The 17,894-nt window shown below is 41.0% G+C and overlaps 1 protein-coding gene across 1 annotated transcript in view; it reads right to left on the minus strand.

Annotated features, from left to right (window-relative positions):
- The window catches only part of LOC140733433 (CUB and sushi domain-containing protein 1-like), a 2,013,313-nt gene that overhangs the window by 268,564 nt on the left and 1,726,855 nt on the right, over positions 1 to 17,894 (minus strand). Inside the window, exon 38 of the mRNA XM_073056756.1 lies at positions 6,014 to 6,132. Within this exon, the coding sequence (XP_072912857.1) occupies positions 6,014 to 6,132 (119 nt within the window). The remainder of the gene's footprint in view (positions 1 to 6,013; positions 6,133 to 17,894) is intronic.

The raw sequence follows: 17,894 nt of genomic DNA on the forward strand, positions 1-17,894 counted from the left end.
CCAATCTACCTTGACAGCCTCCTCTTTCATGCCTTTGTAATTCCCTTTATTTCATTGCAATACTGATACCATAGAATAGAACATAGAACATTACAGAACAGGCCTTTTGGACCTTCTTGTCTGTGCCAAACCATTCTTCTGCCTAGTCCCACTGACCTGCACCTGGACAATATCCCATAGAACCATAGAACAATACCTGTGACTTATGTTTCTCCCCTCTCACATTATCATATTATAATCACTGCCTCCTGACTAATAAGATCTGGGTTATTACACAACACCGAATCTAAGATAGCCTTTCCCCAAGCAGGCTCAAGCACAAGCTGCTCTAAAAGGCCATCTCATGGTTATTCAACAAGTTCCCTCTCTTGCAATCCGACATCAATCTGATTTTCCCATTCCCCTTTCATATGGAAGTCCTCCATTACAATTGTGATGTTACCCTTATTACATGCCCTTTCCAGCTCCCTTTGCAATCTCAACTTCACATCTTAGCTACTACTTGGAAACCTATATATGATTCCATTAATGTTTTTTTTTACCTTGCAGTTTTTTAACTGCACCCACAAAGATTCAACATTCTCTGACCCAATGTCACATCTTTTTAAAGATGTAATTCCATCACTTACCAATAGAGCCACACCACCACCTATGCATTCCTGCCTGTCCTTTCAATACAAAGTATATCCTTTGACATTAAGCTCCTAAATGTAACCTTCTTTCAGCCACATCTCAGTGATTGCCACAATGTCAAGTTGACCAGTTTCTAATTGCACCCTGAGCTTGTTGACTTTATTCTGAATGTTATGTGTGTTTAATACAGTACCTTCAGTCCTGCATTCTTTGCCCTTTTGAATTTTGCCTCTGGGGTACAATTTAACTCTTTGCTCTGTCGGCATTTGTACCCTTAGATAGGCACATGGATAAACGAAAAATGAGGGTTATGTAGGAGAGAAATGTTGGAGTGTGGACTGAATGGCCTGTACTGGACTGTACTGTTCTATGTTTTATCTGTTTCACGAGCACACTCATTAATTTTATTTTTCTCTTTGGTTGTCATGGACTAATAATCCAGTGTTCCCTTTGTAACTTCCAACTTCTCTGTATGCACTTACACAGTGTTGAATTCCGTATCCTCACCATTCTTTGGAAGAACAATCTCCACCTGAATTCCTTCTTGTATATATTTGTGCAAATCTCAAATTTCCAACTGACCATTGACTACATCTACAAAGGATTCAGTTACAGGAAAGAAGCTTCCATTATCAAGGACCCCACCATCCAGGCCATGCTCTCTTCTTATTATTACAATCACAAAGAAAGTACAGAGACTTAGTTCCCACACCATCAGGTTCAGGAAAATTATTACGCCTCAACCATCAGGCACCTGAACTTCACTCATCCCAACCTATCCACTGTGTGGGTCCAGAGAAGAGCTTTAAAAACCAAGTGTCTACAAAAGAGAAGTACCACCTAGTGGAGTGGTCATCGTGGGAGTGGTTGTCATCAGAGTAGTCTGAATCACAGTACAAGACTTTGGCTCAACAAGGCTTTGACAAGAACAGGTGTAGGCAAGGTAGTAGGTAAGTTTATTCCTTATGTTTTATTTCTTCTTTTTCATATTTTTTTCTCTTGAGAGAATAGGGGTTATGGCTGCAGAGCCAGTATTCTGTTCTCGGTGTCAGATGTGGGATTTCTAAGAGACTTCTCACCTTCCTGATGGCCTCATCTCCACCAGGTGGATCAAGATGTGCCTGCTTAGAGATTGTGCTAGGGAAATGGAGTTAATATATCAGGAGTACTTGGCAGGTTTGGGCTAATACTCACCAGAATTTAGAAGAATGCTTGTGGATCTCATTGAAACCTACCAAATGTTGAAAGGGTTTGATAGGGTAGATGTGGAGAGGATATTTCCTCTGGTGGGGGTCTCCAGAACTAGAGGTAACAACCTCAAAATTGAGGGGTGATCTTTTAGAACAGAAGTAAGGATGTTTTTTTTAGCTAAAGAGTAGTGAATGTTTGGAAGGCTCAGCCACAAACTGCTGTGGAGGCCCATGTCCATGGGTATATTTAAAGTGGAAGTTGATAGGTTTCTGATTTGTTGGGGCATCAAGGGATATGGTGAGAGGTCAGGTCTATGGAGTTGAATGGGAAATGGGATCACCCATAATGAAATGGTGGAGTGGATTCGATGGGCTGAATGGCCTAATTCTGCTCCTATATCTTATGGTCTTAAACTTACCTTGGACTTTGAACGTTTTTGAGGCTCTCTGAAGTGGAGACATTTTCTTTTTGCCTGACCTCGTTATAGTATACCCCTTCAATTAAATTAGGAGGGATTGGGGTGTGGGGGGTGGGGAGAATGAAATGCTACCTTGTACCTCTAACACTGAGTACACTTCTTATATTTGTGAAATAAGTAACCGGCAAACCTAACAAATCCCCAAGCCTTGAGGCATCCATATCTCAAACAAAAGGGTTCAGCTCCACCATGGATGGTCCAAAGCCTGGCAGCAAAAGGATGATGGTTGGGCATCAGACTAGCAAGCCCATTCCATAAAAACCCAGTGCTACAAAACCACCAACAGAAGCTCCAAAAAACTCATCCCTGGGAGAGGAAGTATACATCAAAAAGATGGGCTACACCTGCAGACAACAGTAAAGACTAGCCTTGGACAAAGGAATCTGGTAAGCTACTGTTGATGACCAATGCTCGAGTAACAGTGATAGGGCTTAAGTAGGTAGGTAACCAAAAGTGTTCTCAATCATCAAGGGTGTTACACGACAGATGGTAACCAAAATTAGTAATTATTCTACTCTTGAAGTGTTAAACAGAAATCATTACTAGTTCCTTGATTCTCTAAAGCTTCAACATCCTATCCAAAAAAAATCTTTAAACTAAATCCTGTGATCTTAATAGCTTGTTTTTTTCAGCTGATGGTGGCTTTTATTTTAAACCTGCTCCTTTTGAGGCTTTGTTGAAGATATTGGGTCGTGGAATGATATTAAAAGGGCCATACTTGGCTCTGACATGGATATGCAGTATATTAAAACAGTATGGCTGATCTCACAATATTTTTATTAAAGAAATACTCAATGATGATGTTTTTCAGGGCCTGAAGTAGATAAATTGTTTCCTTTGAAGCTTGCAAACTGACAATTATGTGGTTAGTGCATTGAGATGCGACCTGGAGGAGGATAACCAAAAGTTACACATTGTTTCCCTTAATCATAACTGTTAACCTTTATCTTCAGCTCTTGTCATTTTTAGTTAGGAATTGGCTGAATGAATCCCTGCAGAGGCAGTTTCAAACAACTAGATTCAATCAAAAAGGAGAGGGGGAAAAGAGGGAATAAAATGCTGCATTTTACAAAGTCTTCTGGTCCATGTGTTTGAGGCCCCAGAGGAGACATTGATGGATGGTTTATGCGAATGATCCAATAGTGAGTTGAAAGTGCTTGTGATTCAAGCAGGAAGAGGAAAAGAGGAAGAATCAAAGCACAGTGTTTGGAAAACCAGCTGCTAATCATTTTGATTACTGTTACTATTAGAAACAGAATCCAGAAAGAGGGGGATAAAAGGGATTTAGGCAAAATAGAAATCTTCTGCATCTTGAATTCCAAGAGACGGAATTACAAAGTTCATATTTTGGCCCTTCAAATCTAATATGGTATGGATGAGTGGAACATGCTGTTAAGGATGGCAGCAGAGGAGATTATGTACATATAAGAGACTCTTAGGTAATATAAAGATCTAATACATCTCAAAATTCAAAGTAATTTTTTTATAATGTATACATCAACATATATTACCTTGAGATTTATTTTTAGCAGGCATTCACATTAAAACAGTGAAATACAATAGAGTAAATGAAAAACTACACACAAACACTAACAACCAATGTGCAAAAGAACTAACAAACAATAAATTAAAATTTTATTTTTAAATATTTTAATTGTAAATTAAAAATAAGTAAATCAATAAGTAAATGCAGTGGACTCAGGTTAATTAGGACATCAATTAATTGGGGCAGCCACTGATTTGGGACAACTCTTAAAGATCAAAAACTAATTGAGACAATAGCCAAGATTCCACAATAGTGTAGCAGTTAACATGATGCTATTACAGCTCGGGGCATCAGAGTTTGGAGTTCAATCCCAACGTCCTCTGTAAGGAGTATTCCCCATGGAATGTGTGTGTTTTCTTCGGTTTCCTCTTACAGTCCAAATATGTTAATTAGTCATTTTAAATTGCTTCGTGATTAAGTTAGGGCTAAATTTAGGTTGTCAGGGGTTGCTGGGCAATGCAGCTGGAAGGACTGGAAAGGACTATTCTGTGCTGTACTTCTAAATAAAATAAATTCCCTTTGTTTATTTGGGACACTATGATGCTTAATTGGGGCAGGAGACTATTGCCAAACTTTTTTTTAACTAGCGTCAGTTGCGTGCACTTGTGTGGCCATTAGACACTAGAATGTGGTTAGAGCAAACAGTTTTTAAACAAAGTTGGTTGCATGCGTTTCTATTCAAGAAACAGTTACTTTTATCAATGATAGCAGGCAAGAAATAAGCAGTAAGCCAATTTGGTACTGTTTTGTTCACTGTGGTTGCAAGCATTCAGTCTTGGTCATACCAGAAACAGCCAGGACTGAAAATGAAACACTTTCGCTACTTCATCAAGTTAGGAACTATGATGGATTTGAAGATATTGACAATCATATTAAATGTTACAATGAAAATTAACATTTTGGAGGATGCAATCATTGAAATGATTGTACCAAGGCAGTTCATTATCTGCACTATGTGTCTGTGCAGATTTTGTTCATTTACAGTCAATCAAAAGAACATGTCAATGAACAACAAATAAATTCCTCCATTGATAACTATTAGCTACTAATTCACAGTTTTATAGCGTTGGAGTAGTATTGATGATCTTCTAATTTCTTCTGTATTTCACTTAAATACATAATTTGTTACTCAGTTTTAACCCTGTTTTATAGCTTTTTAAACTATTTTCATGAAACCTTGGCTAATTGTGACAACCACTTAATTGGGCCAAAATGTTCTGGTTACATGTGTCCCAACTAACCAGAATCCATTGTAAATAATACTGAGTCCTTGCAAGTGAGTTTACAGATTATGAAATCAGTTCAGTGTTGGGATGAGTAAAGTTATCCCCACTGGTTCAGGAGCCTGATTGTTGAGGGGTAATAACTATTCCTGAACCTGGTGATGTGGGGCCTAAGGCTCATGTACTTCCTTCCCAAGCATACTGTACTTATTCATGTCAGATATTACAAAAAAGTACATTAAAATAACACCCATCTGTGCAATACTGGATAGACAATCATTAAATTCTTGCAAGTAACGAAGAATCCATTGTATAAGTTGTTGGTGAGGTTGCATTTGGAGTACTTTGTTCAGTTGTGGTCACCCTATTGTAGGAAGGCTGTGATTAAACTGGAAATAGCGCAGAAAATATTGACAAGCATGTTGTCAGCACTAGAGGGCCTGAGTTACAGAGAGAGATTGGCCAGACGAGTTTATTATTCTTTAGAGGAATGTGGAGCAATCTCATAGAAGTATTTAAAATGATGAGAGGGATAATTAAAATGGATGGTTACCGTATTTTCCTCAGGATAGGGGAGCCCAAAACTATGGGAGATCAGCTTAGGGTGAGAAGGGAAAGATTTAAAAGAGACTTGAGTGGTAATTTTTTCACCCAAAGGGTAGTGAGTATATGCATGAGATAGAGAGGAAGTGGTTGAGGCAGGTATAATAGTATCATTATACCTGCACTTGGATAGATACATGGAGGGCTACGGGCTGAATGCAGGAAGTTGAGGCTAGCTGGATGGGCATTGTGGTCAGCATGGACTGGTTGGGCCAAAGGCTGCTACCTGTATTGTATTCCTCTTTGACTCTACAAGTTAAGCCTTAGACTACAACAACAGAGCTGAGATACTTTGCAGCACATGATCACACAGTGGTGGACTGGTCTCAATGAACTTACTTGTAGTGTGTAGCCAGACTCACAGCTAAAGGACACCACATCATTAACCAGATATCTGTCTCCAAACTTTACCCCGTTGCTTGGAACCACTGGATCAGGGCATGTTGTTAGGCCAACAGCTGTAATGAGAAATTAATATTAAATAGCATGGATTAAAGGTAAAATTATATCTACACATTTGTAATCAAGTATTATGTCAAAAGTAAACACAAGAGATACTGCAGATGCTGGAAATCCAGAGTAACATTCACAAATACTGGAGGAACTCAGCAGGTCAGGCAGCATTTACGGAGTGGAATGAACAGCTGATGTTTTGGGCTGAGGTGCTTTGTCCTAATGAAATTATAAGATTCTATTAAATTGAATTGTCTATGAAATTGCAAGATGCAAATTTTCCTGCTTTTCTAGGGTTGCTAGTAGATTTTTCCTCAACTAAAAATGAATCAAAGCTTGAATGAAAGCCTTAGCTTAATCATAAGGCCATAACATTTATTAGGCCATTCCCCCCCAAAGATTGCTCTGCCATTCCATCATGGCTGATTTATTATCCCTCGCAACCTCATTCTCCAGTCTCCTCTCCATAACTAATCAAGAACTGACTAAGCACCAATTTAAATATCCCCCCGTGTTCTGGCCTTCGCAGCCATCTGTGACAATGAATTCCACAGATTCTTCACCCTCTTGCTAAAGAAATTCCTCCCCATCTCTGTTTTAAATAGACATCCTTCTATTATGAGGCTGTGCCCTCTGGTCCTAGATTCTCTTACTATTGGAAACATTCGCTCCATGTCCACTCTGTCTCAGCCTTTCAATATTTGGTAGATCAAAGTACATAAATATCATCACATACTAACTTGAGTTTCATTTCCTTGCAGACATTCACAATAAAATAATGAAAACCAATAGAATTAATGAGAACTCTCTACATTCTTCTAAACTCCAGCGCATACAGACCTAAAACAGCTCAGTAAACTCCAGATGTAGTTTGACCAGTGTCATATTAAACTTCAGCATTGTTCTGCTTACTTGAAGGGCACCACAGTATTGTTTACATCCTTCACATACATGAGTAAAAATCTTCACTTTGCATCTCTGTCTAAATGTGTAATATGCAATTGTAGTAATTTATAACAATTCATAATAAATAGAACAGTCAATGTAATATAGAGTAGACTCAAATCAGTGTGAGTTCATCAGTCTGATGGCCTGGTGGAAGAAACTGTCACAGAGCCTGTTGGTCCTGACTTTTATGCTGTGGTGCCACTGCCCGGATGGCCCTACCTGGAATAGGTTGTGGTTGGGATGACTCGGGTCCCCAATGATTCTACAGGCCCTTTTTACACACCTGACCTTGTAAGTGTCCTGAATCATGGGAAGTTCACAACTACAGATGCACTGGGCTGTCCGCACCACTTTACGCAGGGTCCTGCGATTAAGGGAGGTACAGTTCCCATACCAGCCAGTGATGCAGCAAGTCAGGATGTTCTCAATTGTGTCCCTGTAGAAAGTTCTAAGGATTTAGGGGCCTTTTACAGCTAATGCTATGACAGCTCGGGACATCAAAATTAGAGTTTAATTTTGGCGCAGTCTGAAAGCAGTTTGCATATTTTCCCTGTGACCATGTGTGTTTCTGATAGACATTCTGACTTTCTCCCACAGTCCAAAGATGTAACAGCTAGGATAATTGGTCAGTGTAAACTGTCTTGTAAAAAGATTAATGTTAAATAGGTGGTTTCCTGGGTGGCACGCCTTGTTGGGCAGATGGGTCTGTTTCATGCTGTATCACTAAGCAAAATGAAAATACTCTTCACTACGCTGTCATCATGTGCTGTAAACATGGAGAACACTCTGTTAGTGAAGATGGAGCCTCTTATTCCAAATTCTCCGATTTTCGATGTACAAATGGACGCTTGTCAAATATTATATCAATTTTGACAGAATTATAGATTGTGTCCATTAAAATATTTCACTTGTTGATCAGACAGAGTCCAATTACTCAGTGGCAGGTGGTAATGAAGTGAACTGAGTGAAGGCAGCTGTCAGAGCAACAACAAAGAAAAGCGCTGGCAACTGATCCCAGCTATATTCTTTTGGTCTACATTCTTTTAGTTGTCACGCTATTCAGTCATTCAAATTGAATGTAATGTTTCAGTACTCAGTCTATGGATGTTCTGCAAAATCAGTTCTCATTTAACTCATTCAAGGAGGTGGAGCTGAGGCTTTATAAGGCATTGGTCATACTGCATGGGGTATCGTGACCGGTTTTGGGACTCCTATCTAAGAACAGGTGTGCTGGCATTGGAGACGGTCCAGGGGAGGTTTTTGAGAATGATCCCAGGAATGAAAGGATTAATGTATGATTTGCATTTGGTGGCTCTGAGCCTATATTCACTGGAAGCATAGAGATAGTGGATGTGAAGAGGATGTTTCATTCAGCGGGGCAGTCAGAACCAGAGCTGCAGAATAGAAAGACATCCCTCTAAGAATAGGGATGAAGAGGAACTTTAGCCAATGGGTGGTGAACATTTGGAATTTATTGGCACAGAAGGCTGTGGTGTCCAAGTCATTGGTGGGTATATTTAAAGCAGAGTTTGATAGTTTTTTGATTTGTAACAGTGTCAAATGTTCTAGGGAGAAGTAGGAAAATGGGGTTGAGAGAAATACTAAATCAGCTATGATCATATAACAGAGGCATTCATGGGCTGAATGGCCTAATTCTGCTCCTATGTTGTATGGGTTTAACTGTGAGAGAAATAAATCAGATGATTTCATTTTCCATTCCTACCACAGCTCCAGACATTTGGGACAAACTCAGGAAAACTTCACCCAAATATACATTGCAAGGCTTCTCTATAAAATAGTCAACTAGCAAATTTAGGAACTTTACAAATCAACTTTAGAGCAGAATCGATGGGCAAAATAGTGTAATTCTGCTTCTATGTCTAATGGTCTAAAAGGCATAAGGTGTGTTGGTCTTCAATTCTCGGGGGACAGAGTTCAAGAGCCACAAGATAATGTTGCAGCTCTATAAACCTTTGTTAAATTATACTTGCAGCATTGAGTTCAGTTCTGGTTGCACCACTGAGGTGAGGATGTGGAAGCTTTAGCGAGCACACAGGGGAGATTTACCATGATGCAGCCTGAATTGGAGAGCATGTATTATGAGGATACATTGAGCAAGCTAGGGCTTTTCTCTTAAGGGTGAAGTAGGTTGAGAGGTAATCTGATATTGTTGTACAAGATAATAAGAGGATTAGATCGTGGGTAAACGGGGTGGAACTGGCTAATATGAGGGGCCATAATTTTAAGGTGAATAGAGGAAAATACAGAAGGGGGGGGGGGGGGGGGGTGTGTGTGTGTGTGTGTGTGTGTGTGTGTGTGTGTGTGTGTGTGTGTGTGTGTGTGTGTGTGTGTGTGTATAATGCACTGCCAGGGGTGGTGGTAGAGGCAGATACATTGGGGACATTCAAGAGTAACTTAGGTAGACACGTGGATGCTAGAAAAATGGAGGGCTATGTGGGAGGAAAGGATAAGATTGATCTTTCTGGTCTTCCTTTTTTTAAAATTAGGTTATTTGAGTTTCTTGTTTTATGACAAATCTCAAGGTGTGTAATTTATACATTCTTTGATAATAAAAATGCTTTGAATAATTTGAATACTTGAATTCTTCAAATAAGTGAAAAGGTTGGCACAACATTGTGGGGCGAAGGGTCTGTACTGTGCTTTACTGTTCTGTGATCTATGTACGTTCTAAAAGAGTAGCTTAGCAAATGTTAGATTTGTTAGGATCGGAGAGGGTTACAGAAAATAAAGCAACAAATGAAGCAATCCTCATAACTGCTCAGTGATACACCATGCAAAATTAAGTCATGTTGGCTGTGACACACAAGTGATTTATTCTCAATTAAACAGGATGCTCAACGTGTAACTGAGATAATTATTTCTGGTTTGGCATAGTTTTTTTCTAGTCAATTTCCAGCTGAGGCGACCAGATGTTAGAGAGGTCATGAAGGAACACGTGACAGCAATGTATGAAATGGCCAGCTTTTCGCTGTCTCAATGTAAAGGCAGGATGAGAGAAAAGAAGGGATTTCTCAAGCCCAGATTTTGTCATTTTTTCAGGTATTATTTCAGTTTGAGGTTCCTTAATGCTGTCATAGCTGGTGGGCTTTGTGGTGGTGTGTACCTATTAAATGCTTCTAATGTTGGGTGTCTCAAATAACTTCTAAGGTCTAAGTACAACTCTTGGCCTTCATGTGAGGTTTAAATACGAAGCTCGGCAGAACTATTTCTACTGACAGGAGAATAGGTAAACGTGGGTTACTGTTGCCTTAAAATCATTCGCTATGGGCAGATGGGACTCATCTGCCATAGTTTGCAGCTCATCCAGCAGAAGAATAACTCTGATCTCAAACCTCTGCTGCTTCGCAGATAAACCCACTCATGGGAAAAGCTTCAGGAGTAAACCCTGAGGAAAAATCAGGAGCTGGATTTCCTGGGGAAATCAGACATTGAGTTCAATGCTGACTGGCAACTCATTCTACATCACTGGTGCCAAACTGTATCAGTCTCTGCTGTTCCTTTGAATTCATCAGCTACATGGGAGGGGGAGGTTGTTGTATGGGTAATAGCTTGCTCTCCATTTCGTACTGCCCTGGGGTATTATACTAGCTTGCATAAAAAGAACTAAGACACAACATCCATGGTCAACCCCAACCAACCCATATTTAGGTTCGTAGGAATGGTTATCAAAGTCCAAATGTCAAAGTAAGTTTATTATCGAAGTAAGAATATGTCACCATATACTACCCTGAGAATCATTTTCTTAAAGGGATTCACTGTAACAAAATATCCAATAGAATCAATGAAAAACTACACATAAAACAAATATTATCAAACAACCAATGTGCAAAAGAAGACACGCTGTGCAAATTAAAAACAGTAAATAAATAATACCGAGAATATGTGTTGTACAGATTGTGGAACCAGTTCAGAGTAGAGGTGAGTGAAGTTATTCTTAATGCTTCAGGAGCCTGATGTTTGTAGGGTAATAGCTGTTCCTGGACCTCGTGGTGTGGGAACTAAGGTTCTTGTACCTCCTGCAGTAGTGAGAAAAAGCATGGCCTGGATAGTGTGGGTCCTCGATGAACAATGCTGCTTTCTCTTGGCAGCACTCCTTGTAAATGTTCTCAATGGTGGGGAAGTCTTTTGCTCTGATGGACTGTGCTGCATCCTCTAGTTGTAGTAGGCTTTTCCAATCTTCAGCATTGGTTGTTAGAGTCTTCAATCCTAATGCATGGACCACACATAGGGCCTTTGAAATTGACTTGGAGACAACCACTTACTGCTCCTAAGCTAAGGTTACCTTGCAAATACTAAAGTCTATATTTAGTTCAGAATAATGGTTAAGTAATTATGTCAGATGCTTCTTTCTTCTGGAAGTGCTCCTTATAGAGGTGCTCAAAGGTAGTGATAGAGATGGAAGTTAGGGGTCAGGGTAGTGTTTAGGGATGGGGATCTGGGGGAATTAGAAGATTTGCTACATTCTAAACCTCCACTCCATGTTTGAAGGTCAGCAACATGGATGCCTCCAGATGTCGGGCTGGCAGACACTTTAGGTCAAGTGCTGATGATGAAGCCAGAGTTCACAGCCGAGTTTTTGGAGTCACGTCATTGGCAAATCTGGAGTTTAAGTTTTGGAGTTTGAAGTCCTCATCTGGGGTCGTTATTCATCGTCAGCAACAAGTCTTGGGTTCATACTGAAGATCAAAGCCTGAAGGCGGATTGGAAATCCAGATGACAAGCCCAATAGCTGGGGCCACAAAGTCGGCAAATCTCTGCAAATCCACTGAAGAAGTTAGGGTTCAGTTTCTGCGAACCTCCAAGTCTGTTGGAGATTCAAGGGCAAGAAGATGGTCTGGCTTGGGGTTGGAAAACTATGTACAGTATGTGCATGGATTTTTGGGAAGGAAAAATATGTCTTTGTTTGCTGTTGTTTTGTCGCTACTTATGTAGTGTTGTTTCATTGCGTTGTTTTATTCTGTTGAACATGATGGGCATGTTATGCTGACACTGGAATGTGTGGAGACACTTGCTGGCTGCCCCTAGCACATCCTTGGGTTGTGTTGCTTGTTAATGTAAATGACACATTTCACTGTATGTATGTTTTGATGCACACTTGGACGCAGCAAGCAACCTGTTGGAGGAACCCAGCATCACCTGCAGTGGAGGTCCGTTGTGACTCCAGACAAAAGCCACACTAACTTCTGATCTGGAGTATTGATATCTACTTCTGGATTCATGTCCTTGGCATTGAACTCAAATCCAGGCAAAGGCAATGGAGTGCAGACAGAATACTTGTGTTCAAGAAGGCCTTTGTTGGCAATGGCCCAACAACCGTTCTGGCCCAGCTTTGATGCAGATGCTAGGTACTGAAAGTCTAAGCTGCCCATTGTGTCTCTAAGCTTCCTTATTCAACAGGAACAAATAAAACTGGAACAAAAGGAAAGTTTAAAATAAAATCAGCCATTCAAAGGCATGGGAATACCTGTCTCCTTTTTTTATTTCCACTACATTTGAATAACAGTCTGTTGTAAGCTGTCTTTTGCTCATGTTTTTCTTCTTCATGTTGAAGTTTAATCATCATTCAATCATACACATGTATTCAACGAAATGAAACAGCATTTCTCTGGGGCCAAGATGCAAAACACAATCCCACCCAACATATAGTGATAGCACATACAGTCAAAAAAAAAATAATATTAGCACTAGTCCCTGAGTGTCTTGGCCTGAAGATTGATGGTGCATGTGATGCTGTCTTGCAGCCACATTTGTGCACGAACACGTACACAACAGTTCCTCAGCTCTTGCTGGCTCAGCTACAGATGAAAGGAGTCCAGGGAGCAGACACTGGAAGCTGCTCTGATGGGACACTGGCTTGCAGGGGCTATTCCTCAACTCATAATGGATTCTAGTGTGCCTGCCACGTCTCTATTGCCTCTCACACCACCTCTGGTACCTCATTCACAGGGTGGTGTAATAGGTGACAGTGCAGTATGAGGGCCTAATTCACGCAACGACCAGCTACCCTGCAGTCCATCTCAACAAGGAACCAATGAACTGGACTTGAGGTACTTACTGATTTAGGAATCAGGGTAGCATGCCTCACTCTTGTCACCTGCATTTAAGCTGAGCCAAAATGGCTGCTGAGCCCATATCATACAATTGGCCTTTTGAATACAAGTATTTTCTAATGTATTTGCAGTGTGCTACATCTTGAGCAGCACGAGTTCTGACAACTGTCGAGGTATAGATAGGGTAAATTAATTATAATAAAGTAAATCTTTGTATATAAGATAACTTACACATTTATATTTATTTATTATTGTGTTTTTTTTTATCTTGTTATGATTTTCTTTGTGCTGCATTGGATCTGGAGTAACAATTATTTTGCTCTTCTTTATACTAGTGTACTGGAAATTACATTAAACAATATTGAATCTTGAAATGCAAGCAGGCTTTATCCACTGAGATTGAGTGAGATTAGAAATAGAGGCCATGGGTTAAGGGTGTAAAGTGAAATGCCTAAGGGGAACATGGGTGGGAACTTCTTCACTTAGCGGGGTGAGAATGTGGAACAAGCTGCGAGCAAAAGTGGTGGATATGGATTCAATGTCAAAATTTAAGAGAAGTTTGGATAGGTACATGGATGAATGGTGTGAAGGGCTATGGTCCAGGTAAAACTATTCAGATTAATATTTTGGCATGGATTAGATGGGCCAAAGGGCCTGTTTCTGTGCTGTAGTGCTCTATGACTGTTAGCCTTGATGGAAGTATACCATGTTAAATGCTAATTTGACTGTTAAAAGGATTGTCAGAGCAGTTTTATTGGTGCATCATGGAAAAATTAGCTATCTGGATGCATCACAGCTTGACATGGCAACCACACTGACCTGACCGGAAGAAGCAGCAGACAATTCACATTCAGATTCATTACATGCATATTGAAATGCTTTGTAACATTAACCAACATGCCCAAGGGTGTGCTGGGGGTGCCATGACCTTTGGGTGCCAACATAACATGCCCACAATGTTCAGCAAAACAACAATAAAACAAAACAAGACACAAGCTCTGTCTGCATTTCTCACTGCTTCAGTAAAGCAGCCAACATAATCAAAGACCTCACCCAGCTGGACAGTCACCCTTCCCCTTTCTCGTTCGGCAGAAGATACAAAATCCTGAAAGCATGCACCACCAGGCTCAAGGTCAGCTTTGGTCCCACTATAATAAAACTATTGAATGGTTCCTCGGTATATTAAGATGGACCCTTGACCTTACAGTCCACCTTGTTATGATCTGATACCTATTGCTTATCTGCATTTTCTCTGTAACTGTAACTATATTTTGCATTCTGTTATTATTTTATATTGAACTATAATGTTAATTATGGGAAGGATGTAGAAACTTTAAAAAGGGGGCAGAGGAAATTTAACAGGATGCTGCCTGGATTAGAGAGCATGTCTTATAAAGATGGTTTGAGCGAGCTAGGGCTTTTCTGTTTAGAGCAAAGGAGGATGAGAGGTGATTTGATAGAGGTATACAAGATGATAAGGGGCATAGACTGAGTGGATACCCAGAGACATTTTCCCAGGGTGGAAATTGCTAATATGAGGAGGTCATATTTTAAAGTTTTTGGAGGAAAGGATAGGGGGGAAATCAAGTTAAGTCTTTTTACACAGAGTGCGATGGGTGTGTGATGCACCATCAATAACTCTCTCTGAGATGTAAAGGCGAGATATCGGCTTTTATTGACTGGAAGAAGGAACAAGCAGTGGTTGACCACCTTACTACATCCTGGAGACACAGAGGCCAGGCTCAGACCTCAATCACCTTTATACCGGGGTCTGTGGGAGGAGCCACAGGAACAGTCAGCAGGGGGCGTGTCTATATAGTTCACCACATTGTGTGGAATGCCTTGCCTGGGGTGGTGATAGAGACACATACATTAGAGACATTTAAGAAACTCTCAGATAGGCACAAGGATGATTGAAAATGGAGGGCTATCTAGGAGCGAAGGGTTAGATTGAATTTAGAGTCTGTTTAAAAAGTCAGCACAACATCAAGAGCCGAAGGGCTTGTACCATGACATTACATTTTATGTCCTAACTACCTCAATGGACTGATGCGATGAATTGATTTGCATGTATATTATGCAAGTAGTTTTCCTGTACCTTGTTACTTGTGACAATAATAAACCACTTCACCAATCTTATTTTGTGTTGGCTTTCTGAGAATCTGGAATTCATTGCTAAAATCAATGTCTTTTTTTCTGGACATTTGAGTACACAATCAGAAGTAGAAGAAAATCAACTTTGTGAACACAAGAGATTCTGCAGATGTTGGAATTCCAGAGCGACAGAAACTCAGCAGGTCAGGCAGCATCAGTGGAGGGGAATTTACAGTCAACGTTTTGGCCAGGACCCTTCATCTGTCATCTCAAGAATGGACATCTCATGCCCAGCTAGAAGCCCTGGCTGAACGTAGAGATGCACTCCTGACTAAAGGCCCGGGATGATGCCTTCAAGTCCAGTGACAGAACAGTTCTCAGAGCAGCCAGAAGAAACCTCCATTTTAAGTATCAAGAACGCAAGGCCACCTACACTCAAAATATTCAGGAGGAGCTTAGAAGAGTTAATGATGCCTAATGGCGACGCCTTCATTTGCATCTTCGAAAATAGTTCCATTTCCATCTTTAATATTTCTATTTTTCTCTTTCAGTGTTCTTTTGAAGACCCTGACCTGGAGTTACATACTGATTACGGTTCTTTGCGGAGTTTCACGACTGACCGTTATTCGGCACGCCAAGGGTACGACCTAAGTGCTCAGCTCATTTTCAGAGGGCTCTAGAGACAGGTGGATCAAAGGTCGGTGTCCGGGGAAGAGCTTGATGTGTTGTGGGAGATTGAATATCTAAGGCTGTGTGCCCAGAGACCAGAGACCTTTGCACACAGAGCTCGGAAAAAGCGATGCAACGGATGTTTAACATCGTAAACCAGCGTGTTTTTTGTTATGTCTCCCCACTCACTGTGAAACAGAGGCATCTCTTTCTCCCTTATTAGGGAAAGAGAAAGCCTGTGGTATGTCGAATACCAAGTGAACAAGTAGTCCTTGGAGTACTGCACGTCTGTGTCTTTGCTGTTGCTTTGCTCATGCTTGAGTGCTTGGTGGCGGGCGCCAATGCTTTTTTTTTGCCGGTAGTGGGAGGGGGGATCATTGCTTGCTGCTGCTTACACATGGGAGGGACTTTGGGGTTCTAACATTTAACTGTCATTCATTCTTGGGGGCGCTCCTCTGTTTTTTGTGGATGGTTGCAAAGAAAAAGCATTTCAGGATGTATATTGTATACATTCCTCTAACATTAAATGTACCTTTGAAACCATTGATGACAATCCTCAGCATATGTGGCTGGACATCAAGGACATTATTGACTACACAAGGAAAATCAGTGTTGACTGTACTAGTGATGCCTTCCTCCCTGGCATTCTAAACAACTTTGAAGCATATTTTGACGCATACAACAAAATGCTGGCCTCGATAGCTAACCACTCCCAGGTTACAGCAGCAGACATGACGACCCTACAGAGACTCAACATCTGTAAGCCAGACAGCATTCCGGGCCAAGTACTCCATTACCCCTGTACCAAAGAACTCTACACCTTCAGAATTAAAGGACTACCACCCGGTAGCACTGACACCAATCACTGTGAAGTGCTTTGAATGGTTCATAAAGGCGCACATCAAAAACTCCATTCCTGCCACATTGGGCATTCACCAATATGCTTACCGACAGAACTGCTCTACTACAGAAGCCAAGGCATCTGTCATGCACATGGCCCTGACACACAGAGAAAACAAGTACACTTACGAATGCTGTTTCTGAATTTCAGTTCGGCATCCCACATTGTTCCACAGACCTTGGTGAACAAACTGCTACTCCTCGATCTAAATACACCACTGTGCAACCAGTATTGGACTTCCTAACCAATAGACCTTAGGTAGTCAGGATGCACAACTTTTCCTCCCTCTTTACCATCCTCAACATGGGTGCCCCCAGAGCTGTGTGCTAAGCCCATTCTGTGCATGTTGCTCACACACAATTGCACAGCTAAACACTTGAGTAATCACGCTGAAAAGTTAGCCAGTGACAGGAGAGTGGTGGGTCTCATCATCAATAATGATAAGACAGCCTACAGAGAGGAGGTGGAAGAGCCTGAGGCTTGGTGCCAGGCAAATAACCTCTTTCTCAATCTCAACAAGACAAAGGAGGTGTTGAGATCCTTCAAAAGAGCTTGCACTACTTAAAATCTCCCTCTACATCGGAGGCACACCAGTGGAGACTGCAAGCTTCTAGGCATGCACACCTTACACAACCTCTCATGGTCCCTGAACACATTCGACATAATCAGTAAATCTCAGCAATGCCTCTGCTTTCTGAGTAGGCTGAAGGGAGCTGGACTATTCACATCCATACTCACATCATTCTGCAAGATGTGCAGTAGAGAGCATTCTAACAAGCTGCATCACGACATGGTATGGAAACTGCACCGCAATGACAGGAAACCTCTACAACAAGTGTATATATATCCAGGATGGAGGGGGTAGCCTGGTTCCAGTAATGTGTTGGACAGTTTTGACCACCTGTTTTAGAGCCTTCCTGCGTGCTGCAGTGCAGTTTTCATATATAAAAATATATATAAATATGGAATGGAGCTGGAAAAGGACCAGTAACATCATGAAGTATCTCACTCACACTGGTCATGGACTGTTTGTCTCACTCCCATCAAGGAGGAGGCTACGTGGCATCTATAACTCAGGGTGACA

This window comes from Hemitrygon akajei, chromosome 9 (genome assembly GCF_048418815.1).
Source record: "Hemitrygon akajei chromosome 9, sHemAka1.3, whole genome shotgun sequence".
Taxonomy (NCBI): Eukaryota; Metazoa; Chordata; class Chondrichthyes; order Myliobatiformes; family Dasyatidae; genus Hemitrygon; species Hemitrygon akajei.